The following is a 10,169-nucleotide window of genomic DNA, read 5'->3' as shown; positions in this document are numbered from 1 at the left end:
AAAAAAAAAAAAAGAGAAAGTACCTAGAATACTATGAGCAGGATAATTTACCTATTAAAGATTAGCATTGTGAAGCTCAGAGAGGTGAAATGGCGAAGGCAAAGTCACCCAGGAAATCAGCTAGTTCTGGTATGCACCCTATTTGGCTGACTTGGCCCCCTGCCTTCCCCCTCCCCACCCCTCAGGCTTGGGTGAGCCCTGGGTGAATCTGAGGAGCCCTGGGCCTCCTTTCCAATCTCAGCGAGAACTCTTATCCTTACTGTTACTAAGAATCACTGCAGGTGTGTTTATTTGTAAATCATATCACATCAGTGCCATCCTAGAATCCTTACAAGCAGGGCAGGGTCACAGATGAGCTGAATCACTCAGAAGCTTAGTGGCAAAGCCCCAGCTCGCCTATGTCTCCTGACCTCTGACCCAGTGTGGTTTGCAGTACTGCTCTGTTGCTGGAACTGGCTGGCCACAGCACCTGGGTCACAGGGGGAAAGCCCCAGCTCTTTAGGATTGAGCATAGCAGGTCTGGCCTGCACCCGCACGGGGAGGAGAAACCTCGGCCTGTGCACACTCAATATTTTCAAGGATCCTGGACACAGCTTTTGTGCTTCCTTTCTTAGTCCTTCCTACAGCTTGTGTACCACTAGGGGGTCCAGCTATGAACCTGATTGCCAACACGGCCTAAGGACAAGCCTGCCCACACCTATTCCAGCTCCATTTGGCACAGTCAGGGGCAGGGATAGCAGGCCCCTGCAGGATTCCACCTCCCCACCTCTACACAGATTCTCCTTTTCCACTAATACTCCCATCATCCTCCTTTGAGCTGCTTAGAGGAATGAGCAGCTCAGCTTAGCTTAGATTTAGCCGATCAATCCCAAACAAGAACGTGGCTCAGCCTCTTGGCCATTCCTGGAGTGGCAGCACACACTTGGCTGGCGTGGGTCCACAGAGGCTCTCATGAGTGGGCCCAGCAGAGAGGTCCCTTGGGAGAGGGATTCTAGGGGGCTAGACTGAGATAAGCCTGGCCCTGACTGTTGCCTCCTGCCTTGTGGTCCTGGCCATTCCTGCCCTCTTCTCTCTCCAGAGCTTGGGAGGTGTCAGAGCATTGCTGTAGTCACTGGTGAGCTCTCCTGGTTGCCATCCCTCCTGGCCGTGCTCTGATCTCCCCACTGAGATGCTCAGGTGATTAAACGAGAGCCCAGTTGTGGCCCATGACATTCCCTGTCACTAGCAGGGGTTGGGGTGGGGGCAAGGTCAGGCAAATAAGTTCTGAGCAGCCCAGAAATAATGAGTGGCCGACTGCTTCTCGGGGCTTTGCCTGCCGGTATCACCACTGTGCTCTCCTGGTCGTGGTGCACCGAGGCCCAGCAGCTACGGGGCAGTGGGCCACAGCAGCCATGCTGTCCCTCACACACATACCTTCTGTGGGCTGCAGAGTGATTCCATAGCATCTCATGTGAGCCTCACTTCCCACCTGCAGTAGGATGTTGTTACTCACTTAACAGTTTTTAAAGCCAAGCTGTGGCCGGGTGTGGTGGCTCACACTTGTAATCCCAGCACTTTGGGAGGGCAAGGCGGGTGGATCACCTGAGGTCAGGAGTTTGAGACCAGCCTAGTGAAACCTGTCTCTACTAAAAGTACAAAAATTATATAACTTGATCAAGACAGTTGCAGGCGAGAAAAACAAAAATTAGCCAGGTGTGGTGGCAGGCACCTGTAATCCCAGCTACTCGGGAGGCTGAGACAGGAGAATCGGTTGAACCCAGGAGGCAGAGGTTGCAGTGAGCTGAGATCATGCCACTTCATTCCAGCCTGGGTGACAGAGCAAAACCTCAAAAAAAAAAAAAAAAAGCCAAGCTGCCCAGCGAAGGGACTTCTAAAAGGTCACAAATCCAGTGAGCGGCAGAAGGGGGATACATAGCCCCTCTGGTGGAGTGTCCAGTACTTGTCCCATGCCCTCCACACCCCTGTGTACCCAGCCACTCATTTATTCATTTGGGTTATCATTTGGTCATTTATTCATTTGGTCAATGCACATTCTTTACACGCACACACTGTGCTAGGGCATAAATGGGTATGGAGGCAAGTCCACTGGGGAGTTTGTCCCCAAAGGGCTCCCTTCTTTTTCTTTTTTCTTTTCTTTTCTCTCTTTCTTTTTTTCTTTGGTGTTGGTTGTCATTATTCTTGTTTTATACAGGAGGTTTAACAGCTCACTTGAGTTGTGTAGCTAGTAAGAGGTAAAACTTGAATCCAGGATGAAGTGCCAGAGCCTACACTAAAGTCAAGGAACAAAACTGCGAGGGGACGCTGGCAGGGGGTTCCGAGGCTGCCTGGGGGGATGTGGGTGGTCTTGGCCAAAGGAACGGCACATGCAGAAACACAGAGGGTCAGCCATTCAGTCCGGGGTTCACCTGAGCTTGGGACTTGCTGCACGAAGGGATGTGCCAGGAGAGCCAGGAGAGAGGCCAAAGGTTTCTGGTGAGCCCTGCACAGCCCCCACCAGAGCGCATCAGTGGGCCCCACAGCTGGTGGCAAGTGGCAGAAATGTGGGCCCAATTTGGCCAGGCTTGGCACCTTGGGTCTGGGGCAGGACACCATGGGGGCTGAAAGTTTCCTTAAGGCTGTTCCCACCCTCAGACACTGGCAGCAGTGGAGGTTTAGATGGAGTCAGAAGGCCTGGACTTCACTTTCTGCTTTTTCCCAGCTGGCTGGCTGTGGGTAGTCACTTAACTGCTCTGAGCCTGGTTTCTCTTTTGTAAAATGGTAATTAGAGGCCCCGCTCCGCTGCCCCACAGGGCTGTGGAGAAAAATGCTCTGCAGCCCTGGACGCCTCTCACAAATTCCTGACCCAGTCCCTGGGTGAGCTGAGGGTGGTGTGTGGGGGTGTGTCCCAGAGGAAGGCTGCATGAGGCGTGCGGCAGCCGGAACGGGGGACCCAGTCTCTAGCCCTGGGAGGGAGACAAGCAGGCATACAAATCATGCATCACAGAATTGACTTTGGGCCCTATTAGCTACCATGTGGAGAGTCACACCTAGCAATTCAGTTTGAATCCTGGCTCTGCCACTTCCTGGCTGGGTGACCTTGGCTCTTTGGAGATAAAGTTTCACTACCTGTAAAATAAAAATAATAAAGCTTGACTGGGCATAGTAGCTTACGCCTGTAATCCCACCACTTTGGGAGGCTGAGGCAGGTGGATCACTTGAGGTTGGGAGTTTGAGACCAGCCTGGCCAACTTGGTGAAACCCCGTCTCTACTAAAAATACAAAAATTTGCTGGGCATGGTAGCGGGTGCCTGTAATCCCAGCTATTTGGGAGTCTGAGGCAGGAGAATCACTTGAGAGGCTGGAGTGCAGGAGATGGAGGTTGCAGTTAGCTGAGATCGTGCCATTGCACTCCAGCCTGGACAATAGACTCTGCTCTCCCACCCCCAAAAAATTAAACACACAAAAAAAACCAGGCCGGGTGTGGTGGCTCATACCTGTAACCCCAGCACTTTGGGAGGCTGAGGCAGGCAGATCACTTGAGGTCAGGAGTTCGAAACCAGCCTGGCCAACATGATGTAACTCTGTTTCTACTACAAATACAAAAATTAACTGGGCATAGTGGTGGGCACCTGTAATCCCAGCTACTTGGGAGGCTGAGGCAGGAGAATCACTTGAGTCTGGGAGGCGGAGGTTGCAGTGAGCCAAGATCACGCCATTGTACTCCAGCCTGGGTAACAGAGCGAGACTCAGAAAAACAAAGAAACAAACCAACAAAAAACTTGCCATGTAGGGTTGTGAAGATTAAAGAAAGCTGTTTAATTGCAAGTCCTCTGGAGTCTTAATTTAGGGCAGGCTTTATGGAGATGGCAAGCCCTGAAGGATATAGATGAAGACAGACTCCTGCCCAGGGCCCCTCTCCACCCCTCTCCTCCCACATCAGGGGGCATCTGTATATCCATTTCCCAAAGGCTCCAGGCCCACGTGATTCTTACACGTGCTGACTCTTGGCTGGAAATGCACTTCCCCACCTATCCCTACTCTACTCTGCCTCCGGGCAAGAATGGCGCCTTCCCTTGCCCACCCTCTTTACCTGACCTGTGTTATAGCAAGGTTGACGTTTCCTCAGCTGTGGTTCTCAATTGTGAGGGATTCCCTGTCCCAAGCGTCTGGAAGATGTCTTGCTTATCTCTGTCCCCAAGCCTGAACATCTATGAATTCATTCAATATTCTTGAAAGGTTTCTGCAGCCAGGCCCTCCCGGTGCTGGGTGCTGTATAGACCCAGGCAGCCTCTGCCCGCATGGAGCTTGCTTACGTTTTTGAGGGAGGGAAGAGGGAGGACACACACAGATAATAAACATGTAAACAAGCTGACGCCTCAATCAGGAGGCAGGGGAAGCTCTAGGAAGATGTAGGCCCTTGATTCTAGGGGAAGAATGTTCCAGACAGAGCCTCTGAGGGGATATAAGATGAGCTTGCATGAAGGCCAGTATAGCAAGAGTGCTGGGATAGAGGACAGAAATCAGAGGCCCAGGGAGAGACCAGATCACTGAAATTTTGTTCTAGCCGTAGTAGGGAGCCTTCAGATATTTTATTTTATTTATTTATTTTTTGAGACAGAGTCTCGCTCTGTCACCCAGGCTGGAGTGCAGTGGTACGATCTCCGCTCACTGCAACCTCCATCTCCTGGGTTCAAACAATTCTCCTGCCTCAGCCTCCGAAAGTGTTAGGATTACAGGTGCGAGCCGCCGCACCCGGCTGCCTTCGAATATTTTAAAGTGTGACATGATAAATCGGATTTAGGCTCTGAACAGGTCATTCAGGCGTTTTGTGGAGATGGGGCCGCAGGAAGCAGAGAGACCAGCGGTGGTCCAGGCCAGGGCGGCGAGGGCCAGAGAGAGTTTTAGAGATTGTGGTGACAGGTGCTGCTGATGACTTGCACATGGGATGGGAAAGAAGGAGAAATCAAGGCTGAACATAGCCTGGGGCCTCAGCACCCGCGGTAAATTGTTCAGTATCCCTAGGCTTTCATTTTAACATCTGTAACAAAAATCCAAGAAAGCAAAGGAGGCTTTGTAAAAATGCTGTGCACTGCGAGGCGAGTGAGTGAGTGGTGACTGGAGAAGGCGGCCCCCGTGCCCTTTCTGACGGACTAAAGGCTGAGGTCTCCATGCCACATGGGTGTCACCCTAAAGACAACTCTCGGGATACGGCCCTCTCTTCCCCTCCCCCTCCCCCACAAGGGCATTGTGGTGCCTTTTTCTCAGACGGAGGGTGGGAGAAGTTTCAGGAATGAAAAGTCAAGTGACATCCAGGATTCCTGTTAAATGCCCACGTGGGCTGGCTCAGAGAAAGGTTCCAGTACATGTGTGCTCAAGGAGTGGGGATTGAGTGGTGGTCAGATGGATGCCTTCATTGCATTTTTATTTTCATTTCCAACTTCTCTGACCTCATAAGTCATTTCAGATAGATGTAAGTGCTGGGAAGAAAATAAAATAGGGCACCTGGAGAAACCCATGTACACAGTCACAGTGCAGTTGTCTGCAGATGGGAGGCTCTGTAGGTTTGGGCAGCGGTGCTGGGAGGAGTCCCTGGTAGCCTGGCCTCAGAACAGGGTTGTTCCCAGAAAGTAGCAGCAGTGAGCTTGTGTTCTCCAGATAAGGGCCCCAGCAGCGCCTACTGGGATGTTGGGAATCTCTGAATTGAAATGCAGTGCTGTGCCCGAAGAGGAGTAAGGGTGGCGCCCAGCTGCCCCGATGATCCCAGGTGCCAGGCTATACCCCGTCCTGGCCCTGCCCTTCCCTCGCTCTCCAGGCGGCTGGAAACAGTAGCCCTGATGTCCCATCTATATGCTCCTCCCCCAGAGCTCCTCCTCTGAACTTTGCGCCTGCTGGCTCCAGGGATCTTTGGTCCTTTAGCCACTGCTTAGGGAGCACCTGCCAGGTGCTGAGGCCAGGTGGGCACGGTGTGACAGAGGACGTGCCAGACACTCCTGTGGGGAGATGTCAGGCAACACAGGCAGTCAGTTTTGATAAGTGCTTGAAGGAGGAGGGACGGGAGACAGTTGCAGGCCAGAAGCACCAGGAGACAAAGGCAGGGTGGCTGGAGTGGGATGCCTGCAGACAGGAATGCAGAGGGCGCGGGTGCCAGAGCGGGTGTGGCTGGACCCGGATTGGAAAGGCTTTGCCAGGCCGGAGGGTGCCACACCCTCGTGGGCTGAGCTCATAGTCCTCAGCGCTTTGGGTCCCCAGCTCTGACAAGCAGTGGGGAGACATGAGCAGAGCCCCTGCCTGGGAGTCAGGGACCTGGACTCTAGCCCTGGCTCTGATACTACATTGTACTATGTCTCTGGGCCTCAGTTTCCTCCCCTGTAAAATGGGAATGAATAATATAATAATAGTAGTAATTTTAGCTACTATTCACTGAGTCGTCACTCTAGCCAAGCACGCTTCTAAATGTCTCACAAATATTATAGCATTAAGGCTGGGCGCGGTGGCTCACGCCTGTAATCCTAGCACTTTGGGAGGCCAAGGTGGGTGGATCACCTGAGGTCAGGAGTTCAAGACCAGCCTGGCCATCATGGTGAAACCCCATCTTGAAAAAAAAAATTATAGTATTAAATCATAACAGCTCTTAATATTATTCCCTCTTTTTTTTTTTTTTTTAAGACAGAGTCTCACTCTCATTGCTCAGGCAGGAGTACAATGGCATGATCTCAGCTCACTGCAGCCTCCACCTCCAGGGTTCAACTGTTCTCCTGCCTCAGCCTCTCAAGTAGCTGGGATTACAGGCACATGCCACCACGCACGGCTAATTTTGTATTTTTAATAGAGATGGGGTTTCACCATCTTGGTTAGGCTGGTTTCGAACTCCTGACCTCATATGATCCACCTGCCTTGGCCTCCCAAAGTGCTGGGATTACAGGCATGAGCCACTGGGCCCAGCCTATTCCCATTTTTCTTTCCTTTTTTTAGGGGGGTTGGGGGGACAGAGCCTTGCTTTGTGGCCCAGGCTGTAGTGCAATGGTGTGATCTCAGCTCATTGCAACCTCTGCCTCCCTGGCTCAAGTGATTCTCCCAAGTTCCAGCTTCCTAAGCAGCTACCACGCCTGGCTAATTTTTTGTAGTTTTAGTAGAGATGGGGTTTTGCCACGTTGGCCATGCTGGTCTCAGACTCCTGGCCTCAAGTGATCTGACTGCTTTGGCTTCCCAACGTGCTGGAATTTTGGCATGAGCCACTGTGCCTGGCCTTTTTTTCCATAATTAAAAATTTTTTTTTTGAAAATAGAGATGGGATCTTGCTGTGTTGCCCAGGTTGGTCTTGAACTCCTGGCCTGAAGCCGTCCTCCAGCAAGGACAGCAGAGACAGCAGGGCAGGTGTGCCGGCTGGGTAGACTGCTGCGTGTTTGTGTTCTAGGAGGCCAGTGGTCCTGCCAACAGCTACACAGCCACTGCCCAGGCTGACAGGCTGACCCAGGAGCCCGAGAGCATCCACACGTGGCGAGGAGAGCAGAGGAAACTGCTGCAAGAGCTGGGCCCCTTGGCCTCCTGAAGTTGCTGGGATTATAGGCATGAGCTACCATGCCTGGCCCCATTTTTCTTTTTTTTTTTGGGACGGAGTTTCGCTCTCGTTACCCAGGCTGGAGTGCAATGGCGCGATCTCGGCTCACCGCAACCTCCGCCTCCTGGGTTCAGGCAATTCTCCTGCCTCAGCCTCCTGAGTAGCTGGGACTACAGGCACGCGCCACCATGCCCAGCTAATTTGTTGTATTTTTAGTAGAGACGGGGTTTCACCATGTTGACCAGGATGGTCTCGATCTCTTGACCTTGTGATCCACCCGCCTCGGCCTCCCAAAGTGCTGGGATTACAGGCTTGAGCCACTGCGCCCGGCCCCATTTTTCAAATGAGAAAACAAAAATCAGGCAAGGTTAAGCAATTTCTCCCAGGCCTTACACACATCTCGTAGTATCAGAGGTGGCATCTGAGCTGAGACAGCCAGGCCGCAGAGTCCAGGTTCTTCCCTATGGTGTGCTCCGAGCGGTGATATGTCACACATCTCAAGACTACTTCTCTGCTCAACAAATGTCTACTGAGCATCTGCTGTGCAGGCACCATGTTGGGCTCTGGGGGTGTAGCAGTGAACAGGACAGAGATGATGTTCTGATGGCAGAGACAGACAGATAAACACATTATAAAGTCAGGTCCTCTTAGGCCGGGCGTGGTGGCTCAGGCCTGTAATCCCAGCACTTGTCGGGGGCGGAGGCAGGCAGATCACCTTCGGTCAGGTGTTTGAGACCAGCCTGGCCAACATGGTGAAACCCCATCTCTACCAAAATTACAAAAAATTAGCTGGGTGTGGTGATGGGCCCCTGTAATCCCAGCTACTTGGGAGGCTGAGGCAGGAGAATCACTTGAACCTGGGAGGCAGAGGTTGCAGTGAGCCGAGATTGCGCCATCGCACTCCAGCCTGGGCAACAGAGCGAGACTCCGTCTCAAAAAAAAAAAAAAAAAAAAAAAAAAAACCCAAAAAAAAAAAAAAAAAAAAAAAAAAAAAAAGAAACGACCTAGAAATAGAAATTCCATTTGACCCAGCAATCCCATTACTGCGTATGTATCCAAAGGATTATAAATCGTTCTACTATAAGGACACATGCACACGAATGTTCACTGCAGCACAGTTTACAATAGCAAAGACCTGGAACCAACCCAAATGCCCATCGATGATAGACTGGACAGGGAAAATGTGGCACATGTATACCATGGAATATTATGCAGCCATCAAAAACGATGAGTTCGTGTCCTTTGTAGGGACATGGATGACCCTGGAAACCATCATTCTCAGCAAACTGCACAAGAACAGAAAATCAAACACCGCATGTTCTCACTTATAGGCGGGTGTTGAACAATGAGAACACATGGACACAGGGAGGGGAGCAGCACACACTGGGATCTGTGGGGGGGAAATAAGGGAGGGACAGTGGGGGGTGGGGAGTTGGGGATAGAGAGCATGGGGAGAAATGCCAGATATAGGTGAAGGGGAGGAAGGCAGCAAATGAAGCTGCCACATGTGTACTTATGCAGCAGTCTTGCATGTTCTTCACATGTACTCCAAAACCTAAAATGCAATAAAAAGAAAAAGAAAAAATGAAAAAAATTTTAAAATAATAAAAAAAATTAAAAAAAGAAAAGATAAAGTGAGGACTAAGTGTTAGGAGTTAACAACCACAATAGAGAGTGATTTTAATGACTGTAGAACAAGGGACTCACTGTGCCAAGCAGTGTTCTAAGTTCTTTATAATTTTTAACTCATTTCATCCTTATGTCCTCCCTTTGGGGTGCATACTGTTATTTAGCCCATTTTATGACAAAGAAAGTGACTAGCACATGGTTTCTTGAGTCTCCTGCTTGGGGGGTATCAAAACCTATGACTGGGCTGAGGGCAATGATCAGGCACAGAGAGGGTGAGTAACTTGCCTGCAGTCACACAGGTGGAGGAGTGTTGCTGGCAGAGGGAACAGCAAGGGCAAAGGGAGGTGTAGTCACCAGAGACAGTGGGTATGAGGTTGTTTGAGGCTGAGTTATCCAGACGTGAGCAGGTCCCCAGCAGTGTTTGTGTTCTAGGAGGCCAACGGTCCTGCCGACGGCTACGCAGCCATTGCCCAGGCTGACAGGCTGACCCAGGAGCCCGAGAGCATCCGCAAGTGGCGAGAAGAGCAGAGGAAACGGCTGCAAGAGCTGGGTGAGGGCAGGGCTGAGGTGGGTTGGGCTGGGGTCCCCTCCCCAGCACCCCCATCGGAGTGGGCTGTGTGTGGGGTGAAGTGTGTGGGGAGGCCTTGGAGTGCGTGGAACCCTGCATGCCTTAATGTGGGACTGGGCCAGGGCGGCCCTGAGGTGCCTGGCAGGGGCCAGGGGAGGAGCAGCCTGTGCATCCCAGCTGGAAAGCAGCCGCTCATTCTCCTGTGGGGTCCCAGATGCTGCGTCTAAGGTGACAGAACAGGAGTGGCGGGAGAAGGCCAAGAAGGACCTGGAGGAGTGGAACCAGCGCCAGAGTGAACAAGTGGAGAAAAACAAGATCAACAACCGGTGAGAGGGCCGTGGGCACGTGAGGGCCAGCCATGGGGACGTGAGGGGCAGCCGTGGGGACGTGAGGGGCAGCCGTGGGGACGTGAGGGGCAGCCGTGGGGACGTGAGG

General features: G+C 51.9%; 1 protein-coding gene and 1 long non-coding RNA gene across 3 annotated transcripts in view; both read left to right on the top strand.

The window, feature by feature from the left end:
* CLTB (clathrin light chain B) overlaps positions 1-10,169 on the top strand; it is a 25,351-nt gene that overhangs the window by 8,640 nt on the left and 6,542 nt on the right. For both annotated transcript variants that reach the window (XM_017512788.1, XM_017512787.1), the window contains exons 3-4: positions 9,599-9,716; positions 9,949-10,060. In XM_017512788.1, the coding sequence (XP_017368277.1) occupies positions 9,599-9,716; positions 9,949-10,060 (230 nt within the window). The remainder of the gene's footprint in view (positions 1-9,598; positions 9,717-9,948; positions 10,061-10,169) is intronic.
* On the top strand, positions 8,051-9,104 carry LOC108292128. Its single transcript, XR_001820151.1, has 3 exons — positions 8,051-8,061; positions 8,651-8,654; positions 9,036-9,104. It is a non-coding gene; the product is annotated as an uncharacterized LOC108292128 (long non-coding RNA).

The sequence above is a fragment of the Cebus imitator genome, unplaced genomic scaffold (genome assembly GCF_001604975.1).
Source record: "Cebus imitator isolate Cc_AM_T3 unplaced genomic scaffold, Cebus_imitator-1.0 Scaffold478, whole genome shotgun sequence".
In the NCBI taxonomy this organism is placed as follows: domain Eukaryota; kingdom Metazoa; phylum Chordata; class Mammalia; order Primates; family Cebidae; genus Cebus; species Cebus imitator.
The sequence above is the reverse complement of the archived record's forward strand: the minus strand, read 5'-3'. Positions and strand labels throughout refer to the sequence as shown.